This window comes from Coregonus clupeaformis, chromosome 36 (assembly GCF_020615455.1).
Source record: "Coregonus clupeaformis isolate EN_2021a chromosome 36, ASM2061545v1, whole genome shotgun sequence".
In the NCBI taxonomy this organism is placed as follows: Eukaryota; Metazoa; Chordata; class Actinopteri; order Salmoniformes; family Salmonidae; genus Coregonus; species Coregonus clupeaformis.
The window spans coordinates 9,679,953-9,702,775 of NC_059227.1; the positions used below are offsets into that span (position 1 = coordinate 9,679,953).

At 41.8% G+C, this 22,823-nt stretch overlaps 2 protein-coding genes across 3 annotated transcripts in view; one reads left to right on the forward strand and one right to left on the reverse strand.

Moving 5' to 3' along the window:
• Positions 1-10,483, reverse strand: part of LOC121552785 (protein cornichon homolog 3) — a 49,485-nt gene extending 39,002 nt beyond the window's left edge. For both annotated transcript variants that reach the window (XM_041865816.1, XM_041865815.1), the window contains exons 1-2: positions 9,937-10,483; positions 4,389-4,457 (exon numbers count right to left, since the gene is read on the reverse strand). In XM_041865816.1, the coding sequence (XP_041721750.1) occupies positions 4,389-4,457; positions 9,937-10,014 (147 nt within the window). In that variant the 5' untranslated portion in view covers positions 10,015-10,483. The remainder of the gene's footprint in view (positions 1-4,388; positions 4,458-9,936) is intronic.
• Positions 10,484-13,658: 3,175 nt separating this feature from the next.
• On the forward strand, positions 13,659-22,103 carry LOC121552880 (spermatogenesis-associated serine-rich protein 1). Its single transcript, XM_041865969.2, has 6 exons — positions 13,659-13,917; positions 14,715-14,839; positions 18,924-19,091; positions 19,514-19,619; positions 21,698-21,757; positions 21,956-22,103. The coding sequence occupies exons 1-6, from the start codon at positions 13,805-13,807 to the stop codon at positions 22,071-22,073; spliced, it is 690 nt and encodes a 229-aa protein (XP_041721903.2). The 5' UTR covers positions 13,659-13,804; the 3' UTR covers positions 22,074-22,103.
• The last annotated feature ends 720 nt before the right edge of the window (positions 22,104-22,823 follow it).

Genomic DNA, 22,823 nt, shown 5'->3' on the forward strand with positions numbered 1-22,823 from the left:
GACCTTGTGGGGACTAACAAAATGTCCCCAGTTGTTCACATTTTTGTTTGCTTAATATTCTTGTGGGTACTTCTGGTCCCCACAAGAATAGTTAAACATGTCCACACACACAGAGACACAGACACAGACACAGACACACACACACACAAAAATAGACACACTTTCACACTCTTCACATATGCTGCTGCTACTCTGTTTATTATCTATCCTGATTGCCTAGTCACTTTTACCTCTACCTACATGTACATATTACCTCAACTACCTCGTACCCCTGCACATTGATTCGGTACCGGTACTCCTTGTATATAGTCTCGTTATTGTTATTTTATTGTGTTACTATTTCCTTCTTTTTATTGCACATCTTTCTTACTTTTTAACTCTTCATTGTTGGGAAAGGGCTCGTAAGTAAGCATTTTATGGTAAAGTCTACACATGTTGTATTCGATGCATGTGACAAATAAAATTAGATTTGATTTGGAATATGTACTCATAATAACGGCTACACTGCAGTCATCCATTTTGTTACAGTTGCTTACTGTTACAATTGCAAGTCCTGATCATAATCTCTCAGAACCAGTTGTTGTGTCAACACTAACGAGAATCTCACAACATTAGGAACCACCCGTGTCCTTGGTCCTCCCGTTTGACGTCAATACTTTTCATAATGAGAGGAGAAATGTGACAATCCAGTAGTGGAGGCTGATGTACTGTCAGTATAGTGCAGATTGTTCTCCAAGCTGGCTTTATATTATGACTTACCTTGCCTGAGATCTCAGGCTCCCAGAGCTAATACCTAGGGTTTACCCAGTGAGCCGTCATCCCAGGTTTGATATCTGGCCGATTACATGGGCCTACTGTAAAGCTTTCTGAGTATTCTTGTAACAACAACAACAACAATGTTTTTAGCCAGGACCCAGTATTATGCCAATTCGCCAATTCACCCTTTGGAGGTACACTGACATAGAACTTATAGTACTAATTTACTAGAGATCTAACTAAAATGTAACCTATACAGTAGTATGAGCACATGGGTAGTATGCAATTCCATGATCAGTCTAGGGAAATAAAATCATAACACAAGTAATACCCCTCTCTCTGCAATATAATTAAACTATGGTAACTCCTTCCCTTTCCTTCCATTAATTTATTCACTGTTTTATCAGCTGATTTTTAATGCAAGAGTAAGATGATATTCTTTGCTTCAGGCCATCCCTAGCTGATAGAACCTTAGTTCAGAGTCGGAGAAGCAACAGATGCCATCAGCATCACAAAGGACAAGCAGGGCCCTAAGCACTGTGGGGAATAAAGTATTAAAGCATAATGTATTCTCATCAGGCTCTGCAATGGTGTGTCATCTGAGAGTCTCAGAAGAGACAGGCAGATAGGCACTGATCTCCTCAAAATAAACAACATTGGCAGTGCTGAAATACATCTGGGCCTGAGTGTACCTCCCCATAGACCCAGAGGACTTATACACTACACACACAGGCTCGCACGCACACACACATTCACACACACACACAACCACACACACACACATGTCCACCCCCTTCTCGAACACACACTTTCTAGGAATAAAACTACTTTTTTCAGCCCACTGTTCTCTGTGTTGGCATTCCTCCCTATGATAATAAGCCCTGTCTTTATATCTGTGCCTGTAGCCACAGAACCAGAGACTCACAGCTGTGTGTGTATGTTTGTGTGTGCGTGTTTGATTCTATATGTGCGTGTGTGTTGGATTCTGTGTGCGTGTTTGTGTGTCTGTGGATCCCTACGGCGGTTGCTCTAGGGTGAGCCCTGACTCCCAGAGAGCCCCCTCGGGGAGGGGCAGATGACAGTCAGCCACTAATTAGCCTGCTGCCTGGGTGTGAGGCTGATGTAGCAGACAGGGGTGTCATGCACTCCAAAAATCTGAGGGGGCACAAAGTCCGTGAAGACGGCTGGGGGTGGAGAATTTTGCATTTTTCAAACACCTGAAACAGCTTGTTCCTGCACTCTAGAGCCATAATCATTATGCTTAATTCTATGTAAAAAAAACAAGTATATATATATTTATCTAAGCATACCTCTTGAGCTGTCTGTATCCTCCTGACTGGTGGTTCTTTATTAAATAAACTAAATATGCTTCTCTGCATCTCTGCTAAAATCTGGGTAAAAGTTTGAGAGGATTGGGAGTCTTATTCAGTACATTTAGTTATTGCTTGCTTTTCTAAAGTCTGCCAACCTTGCCAGCAGACATGCAAGCTACGATAGCTACTCCAACTTGATTGATAGCCTGAAATGGCTTCTTGGTAGCTAGTTATGAGGTTGGGAGATTGGGAACCTACAGTATCTGGGCTAGCTAAAGCCAACTTCATAAAATTGCTAGATGGCTAGTAGTTTTAAAGATAAACAATTATCTTTAAAAACAAATCTGAGGGGGCACATGCCCCTGTGCTCCCAGTGGGCATGACACCTCTGGTGGCAGAGGTGGCAAGGGTGGCAGGGGAGCAGGGTGGTGCCCAGGAAGGAAGCCATCAATCTCCAATCAGGACTCATGAGGTGGTCGAGGTGGAGAGAGGGAGGGAGAGAGGGTGGGAAGAAGAGAGATGGAGGGAGAGAAAAAGGGAGGGTGGTATCCATGTCACAGTGGAAGGGACAGATAGAGGATGGAGGCCATGGGGAGTGAGAGACTATAAAGTAGTGCAGTGGATTTTACTAAATACATTTTTATTTCAAAGTATTTAAAGGTTGAGTAAGTAATATCAGAAGCTAGAAGATTCACTTCTTACCAACAACAGCTGCAAATCTCAATAAAACTACACCACGTTTTAAAGTTCACTTTCATTGCTTTAATAAAAACACTATGAATGAATCTAGCAAATTCAGTTTTGTGGTCAGAGCGCAGTATTTATTTAGTTTCATAGCACAAATGTTTGCTAGCAAGTCTTTCAAACTGGCTTGAGCCAGAGCCTGCCTGGGCAAGTCCAAGGGGGTTGCCTAGCAACATGTGCCTCGGAGGGAGGCAACGTCTGCATAGCCTGACAAATTCTCATGATTTGGGAATCTGTTTTTACCGAACAGCTAGTGTGACACCTAAAATGGCTTTGGAAAAAAAAAGCTGCACAGTGATAACGACACCTTTTGTTTAAGTGGCAAAGACTGAACATTCAGCCTCTTTCTCTCTCTCTCTGAGATCAGATGGATTAGCATCAAGTTTAGTATCCAGGTGCTGTTCATAATTACATGCAAAGCAAATGCAACAAAAAATAAGTGTCGCTGTACTTTGAGATCATTTTCAAAGCTACGACAATGACTTTGAAAAAAGTAATTAATCCATTTGCATTTGAAACTGCTCAGCAATCCTGTTCCTCGAATACGCTGCCTCTCCATCCACCTTTTCTCTCTAGTCATCCCAAAGGACAAACAGCTGTCAACATTCAAGTGCTGCGACAGTACAGTCAAAGTCACCTCTAAACTATGTTGTCCCAGGGACATCATACCTAAACTGCTCAAATCATTATCCTCTATTAAGGAGTCAGAGGGAATAAAAACCGAGAAATCCCAGAGGGAATAAAAACCGAGAAACCCCAGAGGGAATAAAAACCGAGAAACCCCAGAGGGAATAAAAACCGAGAAACCCCAGAGGGAATAAAAACCGAGAAACCCCAGAGGGAATAAAAACCGAGAAACCCCAGAGGGCATTCAAGGAGCGGAACCTGTCCTTTATCAACCTCACTGTCCCATCTCTTCTCTGATGAATGGGACATAATTGATACAGAGTGTGCACCTGAAATGGCACTGCACAGTATGTGGGCCCTGGTCAAAAGTAGTGCACTATATTTCAGACATAGTCAGGGTTTTGTGGCCTTTAAACCTGTGATGTGAGATGCCTGTTAGTCACTCAGTCCAAGTCCAGAGGAGGAGGAAAGGAGGAAGTGAACACCATGCAGCCAGCAGGTTCCTGTGTTATTAATGCAGAGATGCAGATGACTGAGGGAGATCTTCTGGAGCAGCAAGCTGGACACCACTACTGGCTGCGGCCCCTGGTACTGATTACACACCTCTGCCAAGCCCTTCCCCCACACACACACACACAGACACACGCAGAACAACACGCATCAGGCACGCCGACACACACTCACCACATATATGCCCAAAACAATCAGCACACACACTCACATGCTCTAAACACACTGGTTACACATGCATATTCCAGATACCACACTCATGACACATCATACACTAATTCACCACGAGCACATCCTACAGTCACCACACTTTCCACATGCTCACATGTTCCAGACACATTCGCCACAATGAACATACTACTGGAGTGAGAGAGCATGTTTGACAGTAATACATGAGGAATATGTAAGTGTACTAGCACAGCAGAGAAACATACGTACCGCATGGAGTGGATTGCCCTGATCGATGGGGACCTTAAAGTCTGCCTGCAGCTCATCAAAGGCTGTTATCTGAGAGAGAGAGAGAGAGAGAGAGAAATAAATAAAAATTGTTTTAGTTCTCTGCCTGCATCAGTGTTTATCACTCACAGTGGCTGTGGCTGTGGCTGTGTCAGTGGATGTAGCTGTGTCAGTGGTTGTATAGGCTGTCTGGAAGCTAGCACAGCGATCACAGCACAGCATGACAAACCGGATCAATCAGACAGACAGAGCTGCATTAGGACTAGGACTAGAAGCAGTGCTAGTAATCGCATAGGAGGGTATTGTCCTACAGCTGTCATTACATGTCTATTCCCTGTGACCATACAGCGGCACAGCAGAGGCAGAGAGTGGATGTGTTTGCATGTATGTAAGTCCTTAGGATCATGTGTATTTATATATTTTTGGTGATACACAAACACAAAAACACACACACAGCCAGTCTCCCTGTGGTGTGATTCTGGCAGGCTCTACTGTGTGTTGATGCTCCCTCAATTCTTCACGGGCCGATGGCAAACAACATGGATGGACTGTTTGTAAACACCTGGGGCAGTGGGGTGTGATGAAGGGATGGAATATTCTGGAAATCCACGCTATATATTCATGCTTATCATCCTCATCATATGAGGTGACGTCCTGTAAGCACGCGGTTGACATCATGCCACCTTTGGCTGGTTTCAAAACTCTTTGAATTCAATGTTGCCTAAACTGGCACAGTAACACTTTCTGCTGACCAGGTGTAAACATACATTCATACATGGCAAGCATGGCTGGCCACGCTTGGTCCACAGACACTATGGTCGACTGGCAACTCAACTGTTATCTGCTTGTTTGTGGAAGACCCTGACCCTCTTTGAACACATTCCCTACCTTACGTCACTGCCATTCTACTTTAGGCATTCATATAGAAATAATTACATTAAAAATAACACCTCAACCTCGATGCGGAGAACATCAATTCTGATGAAAAAGACTACAAGTTCAATGTTAATAATTGAGCAGCTATGGTTAATTATTCAGGAGGATTTTTAACTGCCTGAGATGGGTTAATTTTCTCATCAACCCTGTGCAGAATAAAGTTAAATGGGTTGATAATTGGGTGCAGTACATCTCTATGACTGGAAAGGAAATCATGGACTGACAGGTCTGGTCTGGTCTGCTCACAGTCACATTCATTGCAGGCTGATGCCCCAAATCAACTCACTAAACTGAATACCAACAAAATGTCTGACGTGCCCAGTGCAACCGCTTGGAAGCTTCACAAACGGTTCCTCGGTGGGTGGAGATTGCCCATTTGGGGATTGCTGCTCTTTTTGAAGTGGCTGCAGGCAGCAGAACTACATGAGGGAAATGCACTTTATACTGTGTGTTTTTATTTATTTTATTACGTTTCCTGAAGATTCCTATCAAGAATTTTTTTTTTATGGCATTGGCTCCATATGTGGGACTGGACGTTTCTGCTTCTTCATGGTTGACTGGCCTTAAAAACATGCTCACATCTGTATAGGCCTACAGTATATCTCCAAAGACCAGCATGGCAAGTAACATTTTAGTTTTTTCCCCCTGGCTAAGAACAACAGAACCCCACCTCCTCTTGCCAGGAAAATGGGTTTCATAATCACAACAATTTCATATATACAAGGCAATATAACATACAGTGAGAAACAATGTAACTTAATGTAATTGATGTCACATTGATGGATGAACAACCTATGAGGGATTAATGAACGTGTGGGACTATGTGCAACCAACCCCCAAGGCTGAGTTTACACAGGCAGCCCAATTCTGATCTTTTTTCCACTAATTGGTCTTTTGACCAATCACATCAGATCTTTTCTCATCAGATCTTTTTCAGAGCTCATCTGATTGGTCAAAAGACTAGTTAGTGAAAAAGATATCAGAATTCGGCTGCCTGTTTAAGCGCAGCCCAACTGAACTAAACCCAAGCTGACTCTTATGTCTTATGTTACTCACAGCCTCAAAGATCAAGAGAAATGTTCTTAAACTGCACATAGATTGAAATTTGGAGCAAGATGTCCTTTCAACATTTACATCATTTAGCAGACGCTCTTATCCAGAGCGACTTACATAATTTTTTTTCATACCCCCTGTGGGAATCGAACCCACAACCCTGGCGTTGCAAACGCCATGCTCTATCAACTGAGCTACATCCCTGCCGGCCATTCCCTCCCCTACCCTGGACGATTGCGCGCCGCCCCATGGGTCTCCCGGTCACGGCCGGCTATGACAGAGCCTGGATTCGAACCAGGATCTCTAGTGGCACAGCTATCACTGCGATGCAGTGCCTTAGACCACTGCGCCACTCAGGAGACACATAATAGCATGCTCTGAGGACAGTAGCATTGAGTGGAGGAGCATGGGAGTCAGTGTGAAGGATCATTAGACCTGTGAATGTTCTGTATTTGCTGGAGGAACCAGCATGAGGCACACATTAAAGCAGCAGGACAGAAACCATGCATACATATGACTCCTTCATAGTTTCCTACTATGCTTACTGTAATGTAACCGCCATCCACTAAAAGCAGCAGAAAAACTAAAACAACAATATACTGTATAGCCACAATGAAAGTGAATGATGTTAACTTAACATATGCCCTCTTTGCCAATGGGACTCTCTCTACATATCATATGGGCATGGGGGGTTTTCCCATAAATCACTGGATTCACAGGAGTCCTTCACATCGCGATAATGAAACTCATAATACATTAGGGGCTCTGCTACATGGAGGGAAATCACTCAACCATTTTGTGTCGGTGAGTGAGGAGCTGAGCAGAGCGCAGGAGAACACAGTTCATCTGGTATGTTAATTTAAATGCCCCCTAATCAGTTACAAGCAGTCCCAGGAGTGATGGTGTAACCGAGATTACATGATTGATTACTGATCATTCAATCTGGACAGAAGCTAGATAGCTAACCAGTGAGGTGGGATTTTCCTTCCACAGACAGAGTGACTTTTAAGCGCATTGAATGAGATTATCTTGTCATTGATCAACCTTGAACATGTGTTAAGCTAGATAGAGTCGAGGGTTTCAGCTTAGTCAATGAACTTGACGACTGAACGTCAGCTTGTCTTTGTCACTAACATAAAAGTATCTTTCACTGCTATAGATACAACCTTTCAGAGTCCCCCAAAGCCCAGAAGGGGGAGTGCTGTGCGGTCTGGACATGTAAAGAAGCATCATCACTGAAACGACAGCTCAACCAATCATATCCATCAGTCAATGTAGTGTCTGATAGGGTTCTCATCAGTCAGCCCCTAGTACAGTACATGCCCTGTGAGAGATGAGGCCACCTGTTAACAGGCAGTGATTAATGACAAGACATGTCCTGATATTCCAAACGTCATTCCGTCTGACTACCTTCCTCTCTGAGGGACACATACAGTTTAAATATGAGAGACAGAGGAATTTCAAGCATGTCAGGAGAGTAAATAGGAAGATATGTAAGGAAAGGGGATTCCTAGTCAGTTGTACAACTGAATGCATTCAAATGAACTGTGTCTTCCACATTTAACCCAACCCCTCTGAATCAGAGAGGTGTGGGGGGCTGCCTTAAACGACATCCACATCATCGACGCCAGGGGAACAGTGGGTTAACTGCCTTGCTCAGAATGACAGATTTTTACCTTGCCAGCTCCGGGATTCAATCTAGCAACCTTTCGGTTACTGGCCCAATGCTCCTACCTGCCGGGGTACCTGCCGTTACATGTTACAGGGCATGTTACACCAGACAGGTCCACAAAGAAAAAGCAGAACTGTCATACACCTGTCAAGTAGAGGGATAAGATAATTGGCAGGAGAATTAGATGTAAGATAATTAATAAAATCCCACTGGGCACAGACGTCAGTTCAACGTCTAGTTTTGATTTACATTTGGTTGAGTTGTCAACTAACTGTGAATTCAATGTGAAATCAATAACAAATGTCACCATGTCATTGGATTTAGGTTAAAGGCTGGGTGAATAAAATACTACATTCCCTTATGTTAATGACTTTTTGCAAATCCAATCAGTTTTCCACATTGATTCAACATCATCACATTGACATTTTTGGTTGAAATTATTTGGAAACAACTTTGATTTAACCAGTTTTTGCCCAGTGTAGCATGTATGGGCACATTTCAATGTCAGAGTGTATGGGATCATGTATTACAATTACTCAGATGATGTCTGGATGACAGGCATGCTGTCATGTGAAAAGGGCTGGTAATTAAAACCCATTTATTTGACTATGCATGTGCCCTCATGCCATGTAGACTGCATAACAGGCTATTCTGAGTATGCTCACTTACAGTGAGTTCTGTAGCTGTTTCTGTAGCTTTTGCCTGTCTTTGTGAATGAAAATCAGGCTGCTAGAGATATCGCCACCCTGCCATCAGAAGCATTGCGGTTCCCATAAGTCTCAGTTGGTTGGAACATGGTGCTTTACAAGACCACAGTTGGGCCAGATATATTGAATGTACTGTATGTATGAGCTGTAAATTGTTTTGGATAACAGTGTGTGTGTGAAATTACCCCATTACAGTATATTACAGTAATATCAACAGAATGAATGGCATAAGCCCTATGTTATTCTATTCCTGAGTTGTAGGCAGTCTCCTTATAGACTAGATGGGATCTGTCCAATGCTCTGTACACCACATGGGCCTGACAGACAGACAGACAGACATATACCATGCCTCCAGTAAGCCTGGGCTCAGAAGTCAACCTGAAGCTCCCCTTCAGTCTCAGGTCTATTGCTATGCAAAGGCGCGACGGTCGCCGGGGGCCAAGTGCTGTGTGACCAGACCCAAATATTCCTTTACATAAAGTTCCGCAGGAGGGCGCAAGGGCTTTCAGAGTAAATCATTATATTATCAAAATATTGTAATGCCTTCTTATTGGCGTTCCCGGTTGGTTTGAATAAAGACAATAACACACAGATAAAACTGTGTGGGGGGAGAATTCGTATCAGTGGGTTAGAACAGTGTGTCCAACGTCTCTAACATATTTCCCAATCGATTGCACAGAGGTGCATGATGCCCAGTCAAGTGAATTATTGTAAAACCTTTTGATGAAACCATAGCAAAAAAATCTGCAATAACAAAATAAAACCGATATGACCATTTAGTACAATGAAGTGGAAATGCAAGCCAAGAGTGGTGTTTTAGGCTAAACGTCCAAGATACAGGTGCGCATCTGTCAATTTTGGGATGTACATTGTTTTTCTACCCGTTAGAGCTGGTGGAATCAGCTAATGGGGATCTTAATAACATTATAATTCAAGTGAAAGGTTGGGCATTGAAACTGCACCTTTGCATACATCGAATACTGTATGAATTATCTTGCGCACAAGGCAAAGGGGTTGTGAGCAGGTAAATAGACTAGGCTATTACGCACCATTATGGAATATTGTCCATAACTAAAATAATTCATAATCATATAAAAAGCTAATTTTGCAACTTAAAAAACGTATAACCCCAACAAAAACAAGTAATAAAACACCCACTTACATGCCATATCGCAAAGAAGATCAGGGAAGCACAGAGGACGAGTGACAGCATATAGCAAAAGGCAGCGAAAGTGAACATAATTGAATAACACGAAAAGAGGACTCGGATGAATTACATTTAAAAAAAACTAAATGATTATGGTGTCATGGCAAACCGAGGTGATAACGACACCATCACTTTGCTCTGAATGTTTGCAACAAATTGTTGCAGAACGTCTCCAACAAAACGCGCATCCACGGTCTGACTTTGAAGTCTAAACGTTTTGGGGCGCAATTTCTTAATTGGAAATTAGACCAGTGGCCTAGACATTATGAAAACGATAGACATTTCAATGCAGAGATTACTCAATAAGAATAAAAATCATATAAATCCAAGCGATGTCTTGAAATGGATATCAAGAGATCCAAATTATGTGCTAAAACATCCCGGATAGGAAGATGCTTTGGACAGGCAAATGTAATCCATAGAGCGACTAAAGAGAATCTGTTTGGCTACCATATGACCGTATTAAAATAGGAGCTCCGCAACACTGCTGGCACTCGTAATAAACGGCGTCTTCAAATCACAGTTAACCTATAGCTCCACGATACCGAAGGCGCAGAGTCTTGCGCCCCAACAGGTGGATTTAAAGGGCCAGCGTTCAAGCAGTAGTATTTATCTAATATATATTCCAAATTCCCATTCAAAAGCAAATGCTTTTTAGGATTTTGTAGTTTTAGCAAATATAAATGTATGTAATCTATTGTTTTCAAGCAAGTGAAGAGTCGACAGATTATCCCAAATAATAAGACACATTCTACATTTAGGCTACATAGAGAGGGTTTAAAAATCAAAGTACACCTAAGTAAAAGGATGCCACAGATTATTTACATTTTGAGTGTGGCTCCGATACATTTATTGGGATAGCATTACAAATTGCAATTTACTCTGCCAAAGCCTTTGACATATGTATCTTGACTAGGGCACATCAGGGCACCATTATGAGAAAGTCAAGTTTAGGTCTTGACTAGATAAAACGTTTAGTATCCACGCATAGGCTTGGTAAATGATCGGTTGGCGCCATCTAGTGACATATGCCTACATAGTATAGCCTACTTGTCTGAACATACAAAAAAACATAATATAATAATAATAATATGCCATTTAGCAGACGCTTTTATCCAAAGCGACTTACTATGCGTGCATACATTTTTACGTATGGGTGGTCCAGGGGATCGAACCCACTACCCTGGCATTACAAGCGCCATGCTCTACCAATTGAGCTATAGAGGACCACTGAACATGACACTGATAAATTGTTGTGACAGATAATGACACCATAATCTGCCCGTTTTTTGTTTTTTTTTGGAACTCACTCTGGGACTCAATTTACTGCTGAGAGTTAGAAAATTAGAATACACAAGGTGCAATTTCTAAATTTGGTAATGCATCAGCAGTTTTCCATTTGTTATTTTAGTCACTGACAGTCACTCAATTAACCCATGTCAGCTAACATTTTTAGCCCATGTCAGCTAACAACCAAATCTCGCTTCAAATTATGCCGTTTTAAAATAGTAGCCTACAAAATAGGTCTACATTTGTAAAAGGCACTTGGTCAACAGTACTATTGGATGGCTGGCTAGACTACCTTACTTTGCAATATATATTTTTTTAGCTGACATGGGCTAATTGAGTGACTGTCAGTGACTGACAAAATAAGTGGAAAACTGCTGATGCACTACCAAATTTCGAAATTTGTCTTCAGAAAACCTTTACAATGCCTACATAGATCCTTCACAAATGATCTATAAGCAAATTCATACTAAAATGTGTTATTATAACAGGTCATACATCTGACACTTTGTCAATGTGTTATAGGCCTAACCCTTCCATGCTTTGCACAAGTAACCCTCCCATCACCTCTCATTTTCATATCTGGGTCGTTCCACGAAATGAGTGCCTATGATATTTTAAGTAGAAATTGTGCACAAATATTACATTTTAAAATCCTGTTAAATTAAATGAAGTTTCCTTTAACACCTCAAAGTCTAAGCCTTTGGGGTGGTGGGGTTAGAGCTCTGCTACCGGACCCTAGCCTGACAGGCCCGACATACATTGGGTTAGGGCTGGGTCAGGGCTGTTTTTCATTAATAACTAGGGTACGGGCAGGGCTCGGGTATCACTAAATTGAACACTAACATTTTGAAGCTGAGCTATTTGCACTATTTGCCTCCACCTTGTCAAACATAAGACAGGATACATTATTTCAAAGAAAATAATAATGTTCCTTGAAAAAAAACAGCTATCTCTAGTTTAAACAGATGGATTTTGATGGGGATTTTGAAAATTATGTAATTAGATTGACGCACTGACAAGTCAACCAATCTGATTTTTAAAATGAATAAAGACTTGCTGAAGTGCCAAAATTCAGCATTTTGAAATGTTCCTCGGGTGACTTCCAGGAAGATTTTAACCCACTTAACACCAACATTTCTCCAAGCTTTCACCATCATTGTAAAGCCCTCATTTCTCAAGATTATTATTTATTTCATGTGATTCATTTTAAGGTAAAAAAAACAACAATGTATCCCACATTTTAAGGTCAACCCTGTTACGTGAACTGAACACTTGTTTTAATATGGTGAAACTATTCCTTAAAAAAAAACATCTAAAGAAACATTGAACATCTAATAGTCAAATCGTAGTGTAAAAGCAAGTGAGCTGGTTCTACTATTTTTGGCAATTTTCATAACACATCAACCCTGTCACCCATAGATAGACAGGCTAGAATTTTTTTGTTGATTTAAGATGAAATCGTCAACCCTGTAAAGCTTACCAATGCTTCCAAAACTGCACATATATTATGACGAAATTTTGTGACGTTTTTGTCCATTTTGGTGTTCGGCAGGTTTGTTTTCGACTGTTTTGAGCGCAAGTCGAAGTCGAAGTCTACGCCCCTTCGTCAGTGATTGGTCAAAAGTACTACTCCTAGTAGGAGTGGGAACATTAAGTGTTTGTTGTCATTCAATGAGAGATTAGTTTTAATGGACATTTTTTCACTTGAGAAATATTGCACCAAACATTGTAGTTAGATGTAAAATTGCGCTACTAAGCTTCCTTGGCAAAAACGTTGAAATGAATGACAGATTTTATTGATTAATTCTGACTATTTTGTGGAAGTGTTTCTGACTATGTTGTTGCTACGGTGGCTCAAGAGGGACAAACAACAGCAATATTGCCTCTGTTTTTCAAGCGAAGGGCTTTAGGGAGTATGCAAGCACAGATGTTCGTTTCGCCTAGCTGTGTTTTGCTAGAAGCAAACCAAACCTATGTATGCGGACGCCTTCACGGTCAACCCTGTTATCTGTCAATGTGCCCTTGAGCACTTAACCCTAATTGCTCCTATAAGTTGCTCTGGATAAGAGCATCTGCTAAATGACTTAAATGTAAATATAATAGGCACTTACTTTAGTAAATATTTTATTTAACCTCTTGAGAAGGGAAAACATGTTGTTTATTAAGTTTTATTTGCTCTTTATGACAGAATGTTAAAATTAGGAGAAATAAAACGTTATTTTTTCTCACCAAGTAACACTCCCCAAAAGGCACCTAATTGGTGGAACGACCCACCCCTCTCAGAGAAGTTTGTAATTCTCTCCTAGCAACAGCTTGTACATTTGATGAGTGTAGAGTCCTTATAACCAATAGGCTACAAGCTTTTCTCACAGGCCTGTTGTTTCCAACAACTTTTTTGGACGAGACGCATTAAACTTGGTCTGGATAACATGAATGATCGCTGCCAACCAGGGTCAACGTAAAATCGCTGTCAGGATACGCTTCCTTGAAATATGAAGCAATAAACTCGTGCACAAGGTGGTTCCCATCCAGCATGTGTTCTTTTGGCGCTTTGGACAAGCTCGGACCCCACGGCAGACACTATTCACATGGAGGAGAGAAAAAATACAGACCGCACATTCGGCACAGAGTGCCCAACCTGACAGAGTAAGTGATCGTCTACTCTAGACTATTGTATACACTGTATGAACATCAACAAAGTTGTTAAAGGGTATTCATCTTTAAGAAGTGTACAGGGATAAAGGGTTACTTTACAAACAACTGAATGTATAGTCTAGAGGTTAAAGCTTTGCACCCTACCAATCACTTTATTTTCTGTGCTTTATCTTTTTCTACACTGTTTGTTTGTAGGGTAGCTAAGATACAGAGCAGGCACAGTGACCGTTGCAAGCTATGTCCAAGTCCAGATCTAAGAACACCAGACTGTAGGCAATAGCATTCCTTTATAATTTAACTTCATTCATTCATTGACATACCAAGATACGCCAATGACAGAGTTACTGTAGGATGAACACAAAGACAAAGTGAGAAAGTGATTACTCACACCACTCACATGTCTCTGGAACTGGCTTGACACAATGGCATTCTGACAGGGCTGTCTGACTCATCATTAGCTATGTCACAATGTCAGAGCAGACGAAGCTGCAGCAAGCCAGCAACCAGTAATCCTGCAGTGCTACTTCTACACCGCAGCTCAGCCTACCTCTCTCCTTATCTGCAATATATATTTTTTAAATCCAATTTCATGATGCCACATGTTTACGGCACCTTACCCTTAACCTAAGACAGCTAATCAAGGTATTGATTGTTAGTTGATACTTAGTTGATGATTAGCTGATAAACTCTGTCAGGTGTGTAAGTGCTGAGCTGGAATAAAAGCCTGCACACCAAGTAGCTGTCCAGCACACGGATTGGTGACTGGGTACTGATAGGTACTTCTCCAGGTGTGACCTTGACTGGAGCTCTGGTCTGCGGTGGCTGCCTGCGCCTCGCTACAGTGATGCTCCACTCCCTCACATCAAACTGATCAAGTTCCCTGAGGAGACCAGACTGCTGAGGTCCTTCCCACGTGAGTCACTGGGCTTAGATCATGTACAGTGAGGGAAAAAAGTATTTGATCCCCTGCTGATTTTGTAAGTTTGCCCACTGACAAAGACATGATCAGTCTATAATTTTAATGGTAGGTTTATTTGAACAGTGAGAGACAGAATTACAACAAAAAAAATCCAGAAAAACAATGTCAAAAATGTTATAAATTGATTTGCATTTTAATGAGGGAAATAAGTATTTGACCCCTCTGCAAAACATGACTTAGTACTTGGTGGCAAAACCCTTGTTGGCAAACACAGAGGTCAGACGTTTCTTGTAGTTGGCCACCAGGTTTGCACACATCTCAGGAGGGATTTTGTTCCACTCCTCTTTGCAGATCTTCTCCAAGTCATTAAGGTTTCGAGGCTGATGTTTGGCAACTCGAACCTTCAGCTCCCTCCACAGATTTTCTATGGGATTAAGGTCTGGAGACTGGCTAGGCCACTCCAGGACCTTAATGTGCTTCTTCTTGAGCCACTCCTTTGTTGCCTTGGCCGTGTGTTTTGGGTCATTGTCATGCTGGAATACCCATTCACAACCCATTTTCAATGCCCTGGCTGAGGGAAGGAGGTTCTCACCCAAGATTTGACAGTACATGGACCCGTCCATCGTCCCTTTGATGCGGTAAAGTTGTCCTGTCCCCTTAGCAGAAAAACACCCCCAAAGCATAATGTTTCCACCTCCATGTTTGACGGTGGGGATGGTGTTCTTGGGGTCTTAGGCAGCATTCCTCCTCCTCCAAATCATTCAGATCTTCATTGGCAAACTTCAGACGGCCCTGTATATGTGCTTTCTTGAGCAGGGGGACCTTGCGGGCGCTGCAGGATTTCAGTCCTTCACGGCGTAGTGTGTTACCAATTGTTTTCTTGGTGACTATGGTCCCAGCTTCCTTGAGATCATTGACAAGATCCTCCCGTGTAGTTCTGGGCTGATTCCTCACCGTTCTCATGATCATTGTAACTCCACGAGGTGAGATCTTGCATGGAGCCCCAGGCCGAGGGAGATTGACAGTTATTTTGTGTTACTTCCATTTGCAAATAATCGCACCAACTGTTGTCACCTTCTCACCAAGCTGCTTGGCGATGGTCTTGTAGCCCATTCCAGCCTTGTGTAGGTCTACAATCTTGTCCCTGACATCCTTGGAGAGCTCTTTGGTCTTGGCCATGGTGGAGAGTTTGGAATCTGATTGATTGCTTCTGTGGACAGGTGTCTTTTATACAGGTAACAAGCTGAGATTAGGAGCACTTTAAGAGTGTGCTCCTAATCTCAGTTTGTTACCTGTATAAAAGACACCTGGGAGCCAGAACTCTTTCTGATTGAGAGGGGGTCAAATACTTATTTCCCTCATTAAAATGCAAATCAATTTATAAAAAAATGTACATGCGTTTTTCTGGATTTTGTTGTTGTTATTCTGTCTCTCACTGTTCAAATAAACCTACCATTAAAATTATAGACTGATCATTTCTTTGTCAGTGGGCAAACATACAAAATCAGCAGGGGATCAAATACTTTTTTCCCTCACTGTACATGTACATCTACAGATGATTTGTTGTTTGATGTTAGCCTACACATTTCTTTGGATTCTCAACATACACTGAGTGTACAAATCATTAAGAACTCTTGCTCTTTCCATGACATAGACTGACCAGGTGAATCCAGGTGAAAGCTATGATCCCTTATTGATGTCACTTGTTAAATCCACTTCAATCAGTGTAGATGAAGGGGAGGAGACAGGTTAAATAAGGATTTTTAAGCCTTGAGACAATTGAGACATGGATTGTGTATGTTTGCCATTCAGAGGGTGATTGGGCAAGACAAAATATTTAAGTGCCTTTGAACGGGGTACGGTAGTAGGTGCCAGGCGCACTGCAACGCTGCTGGGTATTTCACGCTCAACAGTTTCCAGTGTGTATCAAGAATGGTCCACCACCCAAAGGACATTCAGCCAACTTGACACAACTGTGGGAAGCATTGGAGTCAACATGGGCCAGCATCCCTGTGGAATGCTCCCTGTGGAATTCCATAAAGTGAGTGTGGAAGAGGTGAAAAAAATAATTGTTGTCTATCAACAATGACAAGCCACCGGGGTCTGACAACTTGGATGGAAAATTACTGAGGATAATAGCGGAAGATATTGCCACTCCTATTTGCCATATATTCAATTTAAGCCTACTAGAAAGTGTGTGCCCCAAGGCTTGGAGGGAAGCAAAAGTTATTCCGTTACCCAAGAATAGTAAAGCCCCCTTTACTGGCTCAAATAGCCGACCAATCAGCCTGTTACCAACCCTTAGTAAGCTTTTGGAAAAAATGGTGTTTGACCAGATATAATGATATTTTACTGTAAACAAATTGACAACAGACTTTCAGCACGTTTATAGGGAAGGACATTCAACAAGCACGGCACTTACACAAATGACTGATGATTGGCTGAGAGAAATTGATGATAAAAATATTGTGGGAGCTGTTTTGTTAGACTTCAGTGCAGCTTTTGACATTATCGATCATAGTCAACTGATTGAAAATGTATGTGTTATGGCTTTACACACCCTGCTATATTGTGGATAAAGAGTTACCTGTCAAACAGAACACAGAGGGTGTTCTTTAATGGAAGCCTCTCCAACATAATCCAGGTAGAATCAGGAATTCCCCAGGGCAGCTGTCTAGGCCCCTTACTTTTTTAAATCTTTACTAATGACATGCCACTGGCCTTGAGTAAAGCCAGTGTGTCCATGTATGCGGATGACTCAACACTATACACATCAGCTACTACAGCGAGTGAAATCACTGCAGCACTTAAGAGCTGCAGTTAGTTTCAGAATGGGTGGCAAGGAATAAGTTAGTCCTAAATATTTCAAAAACTAAAAGCATTGTATTTGGGATAAATAATTCACTAAACCCTAAACCTCAACTAAATCTTGTAATAAATAATAAATAATGTGGAAATTGATCAGGTTGAGGTGACTAAACTTATTGGAGTAACCCTGGATTGTAAACTGTCATGGTCAAAACATGTTGATACAACAGTAGCTAAGATGGGGAGAAGTCTCTCCATAATAAAGCGCAGTCTCTGCCTTTTTAACAACACTATCAAAAAGGCAGGTCCAACAGGCTTTAGTTTTGTCTGTTCAGTCGTGTGGTCAGGTGCCACAAAGAGGGACCTCGGAAAATTACAATTGGCTCAGAACAGGGCAGCACGGCTGGCCCTTAAATGTACACAGAGAGCTAACATTAATAATATGCATGTAAATCTCTCATAGCTCAAAGTGGAGGAGAGATTGACTTCATCACTACTTGTTTTTGTAAGAAGTGTTGACATGCTGGATGCACCATGGTGTCTGTTTTAAACTACTAGCACACAGCTCGGACACCCATGCATACCCCACAAGACATGCCACCAAAGGTCTCTTCACAATCCCCAGGTCAAGAACAGACTATGGGAGGTGCACAGTACTACATAGAGACATGGCTACATGGATCTCTATTACACATCAGGTAACTGATGCAAGCAGTAGAATCAAAACAGATAAAAAGGCATTTTGTGGAACGGCGGGGACTGTGAAGAGACACACACACAGGCACAGACACACATTCACATGATAAGACACGCACTCTACACACACGTACACATGGATTTTGTATTGTAGATATGTGATAGTAGAGTAGTGGCCTGAGGGAACACACTTAATGTGTTATGAAATGTAATGTCATGTAATATTTTAAATTGTATATAACTGCCTTAATGTTGCTGGACCCCAGGAAGAGGCAGCAGCTAATGGGGATCCTTAATAAATACAAACACCTTGTAGAGTCCATGCCCCGACGAATTGAGGCTGTTCTGAGGTCAAAAAGGGGTTTCTTAATGTTTTGTTAATGTTTTGTACACTCCGTGTATAAAGTGCCAATAATCTGACAGAAACGGTACCACGTCAGTAACCCCTATTGAATGTACAGTACTACATCATAAATATAACTGTGTGACGTCATTCATTATTAGATCACTAACTCTGATGTTTTGCAAACCTCTGTATTTACATTTATTTTACCCTCTTTATCTATTTTTGTAGAGGCCAACATGGTGTCCCAGACTGAGTGGACGTTTTATCCCAACTTTGGTCAGCCCAGATCCTTCCATGTTGGCAAACGCTGTTTGCTGGAGGGAGGTCACCATTATAGGACCATACGGTGCTCTTCAGAGAGAACTCTGGAGGCCACCATCGGGAGGAAAAAACAAGGTATGTACAGCAAATATTCAGTAGTAGTGAAGACTCATACGTTTTGCCAAATTATTATTGAAACATGATTATCCGATGAAGGCTATCGCGTTAAAGTTGATAAGTAGTTTATGATTATCTGCGGTTATGTTTAGGCTATCTGATGTTAAATTGGAATGCATGATTTAGGTTAATAGAAGAATACATTCTAGATCGGCTATGCTCGGTGTAATCTCTTGTGGACAGACTAAGTAAACATAAAATTACACACAATTTTATTTCTGGGTTAACCAAGATTATGCTCAGTGTTAAATGTATCATAATCTCGGTTAACCTAGATCTAAAATCGTGCATAATTTGGTCAGATGCTCGATTATGTTTACGTAGTCTGTCCACGAGAGAATAAATTAATCATAATGTAACCGCTTGTTCCTCCATTCCAGTCAAGTTTACCTGCCATTCTGCACCTGGTTCTAGACCCTATCTAACACCTGAGTACAGTCCTGACTTTCACAAGTTTGGATCAACATTACCAACAACACATTTTGGGTGAGGTTTTTGTTTTCCCTCAGCTGTGTTGATATTAAATTGGATTGAAATACGATATATACAGTAGGCTACAGTGCAGTAGATGCAGTGCATTCAGAAAGTATTCAGACCACTTGACTTTTTCCACATTTTGTTTTGTTACAGGCTTATTCTAAAATGGATTAAATTAAAATGTTCCTCATCATCAATCTACACGCAATACCCCATAATGACAAAGTGAAAACAGGTTTTAAGAAATTGTTGTAGAAAACAAAAAACGTATTTACATAAGTATTCAGACCCTTTGCTATGAGACTCAAAATTTAGCTCAGGTGCATCCTGTTTCCATTGATCATCCTTGATGTTTCTACAACTTGATTGGAGTCTACATGTGATACATTCCATTGATTGTACATTATTTGGAAAGGCACACACCTGTCCCAAAGGTGACAGTGCATGTCAGAGCAAAAACCAAGCCATGAGGTCGAAGGAATTGTCCGTAGAGCTCCGAGACAGGATTGTGTCGAGGCACAGATCTGGGGAAGGGTACCGAAAAATGTCTGCATCATTGAAGGTCCCCAAGAACACAGTGGCCTCCATCATTGTTAAATGGAAGAAGTTTGGAACCACCAAGACTCTTCCTAGAGCTGGCCACCCGGCCAAACTGAGCAATCGGGGGAGAAGGGCCTTGGTCAGGGAGGTGACCAAAAACCCGATGGTCACTCTGACAGAGCTCCAGAGTTCCTCTGTGGAGATGGGAGAACCTTCCAGAAGGACAACCATCTCTGCAGCACTCCACCAATCAGGCCTTTATGGTAGAGTGGCCAAACGAAGCCACTCCTCAGTAAAAGGCACATGAGAGCCCGCTTGGAGTTTGCCAAAAGACACCTGAAGGACTCTCCGACCATGAGAAAAAAAGATTCTCTGGTCTGATGAAACCAAGATTGAACTCTTTGGACTGAATGCCAAGTGTCAATTCTGGAGGAAACCTGGCACCATCCCTACGGTGAAGCATGGTGGTGGCAGCATCATGCTGTGGGGATGTTTTTCAGTGGCAGGGACTGGGAGACTAGTCAGGATCGAGGGAAAGATGAACAGAGCAAAGTACAGAGAGATCCTTGATGAAAACCTGCTCAGGACCTCAGACTGGGGTGAAGGTTCACCTTCCAACAGGATAATGACCCTAAGCACACAGCCAAGACAACGCAGGAGTGGCTTTGGGACAAGTCTCTGAATGTCCTTGAGTGGCCCAGCCAGCGCCTGGACTTGAACCCGATCGAACATCTCTGAAGAGACTTGAAAATAGCTGTGCAGCAACGCTCCTCATCCAACCTGACAGAGCTTGATAGGATCTGCAGAGAAGAATGGGAGAAACTCCCCAAATACAGGTGTGCCAAGCTTGTAGCGTCATACCCAAGAAGACTTGAGGCTGTAATCGCTGCCAAAGGTGCTTCAACAAAGTACTGAGTACAGGGTCTGAATACTTATGTAAATGTCATATTTCCATTTTTCTTTTTTTATACATTTGATAAAATTTCTAAAAAACGTTTTTTTCTTTGTCATTATGGGGTATTGTGTGTAGATTGATGAGAAAATAAAACAATTTAATACATTTTAGAATAAGGCTGTAACGTAACAAAATGTGGAAAAAGTCAAGGGGTCTGAATACTTTCCGAATGCACTATACACAGTAGCTCTGTCTTCTTTTCAGACATGAAGTACTACAGATGGCTAACAGATGGTGCTATTGGTCTTTAAATTGCCCAGTTTCAAAGAACAACCAGCAAGTGTACAACAATTTAGCACATAGTGGGCATTCCAATAATCTCTCCTTTCTCCTGAAGTGTACAGTCGTTCACTACTTCCAACCAATATAAAAGCAGTAGGTTGGTGGAGTCATGGGGCAGTGGCTGTTTCCACCATATTTCAGTGATATCCTTTCAAATCATTGAAGTGAAGCGGACAAGTGCACACTTTGGGAGGAAGGAGTGATAATTGAGACAACCACAGTTTCACATTTGTGAAAAGATGCGTATCAGCATGCTCAGTGATGTGTGATAGTGGTTTCATACTCACAGTAAAATTGTCCTCCTCTGTAGGTCACTGACCTTCAGTGCAGACACATTTGTTCCTCTTCAGCCACCTCCAAAAAAGACATGGTGAGACATAAAACCAATTAAGATCACTTTTAAACTACTGCACTTCTGGAGACCTGGGGAAGTAGAATTGTATTTAACAAGTTATATTATTTATGCAAATGTACATGATTGATGCAAGGTTTAGATGAAGAGGCATTCCAGATGTATAGTATGTTTTGCCATTTATTTGTGGCTGGTGTGTGTGATGTCTTTCCACAGTATTCCATATGTAGCGAGGAAGAGGATGGAGGACAGGGAGGCAGACATCCTGGAAGTGAAGAAGCTGAGTAAATGGAGGCCTGCACCAGTCATATTCAAAACTGTGCTGGACAACTGACATGTCAAAATGTTTTTTGGATGAATGAGGAGAAATGGATTACAATTCCAAACTGTATATTATGATCATTTTGAAGTTTGGGGGGATCGAAGATGTAATAAAGTCTGACTAATTGTCATGAAATCGTTTTGAGCTTTTGACATCATCACTATGCACATTTTAACAATTGGGTAATGCAATTTGCTGAGGGGAAATAAACAACAATACAATTTCAAGCAGGGAAAAACAGTTCCCAGGTGGCATGACTTTGCTGAGTTGCAAAAGCCATTAGGTCAGCAACAGTTAATAACCTGACCTCTGTTTTGCCTTATAGTCTGGCAGAGGTGCATCACATAGACTTCCTTAATTCCCAGGGGAAGATAAGTGGTGGGCTCAATCCCTCATTCAGCAAAACAACACTGCTGATCCCGTTCAGGATAGACCGGGACAACTAGGGCAGCCATTTATATCTGCTTAGTCACTTCAGGATGCCTCAAGGTTAGGAAGGGGAGGGGGGTGTACAAGTTTTTAATAATGGTCCCTTGTGTCTATGCATTCATGACATGTTGGATCAAGGAAACTCAGAATTTTACGACTTGGAAACTCATTGTAGAAAGATGATAGGCGGTAGGCCTACCCGAGCTTCCCAATTGGAAAGTATCAGAATCAACCAATAGGAAGCTCCACACAAATAACTTGCGTTAATTTTAATTCTGAGGTTTGGAGTTTCCGACTTGTGATGAATGCAGCAAATGTGTTAAGGTACGTTTT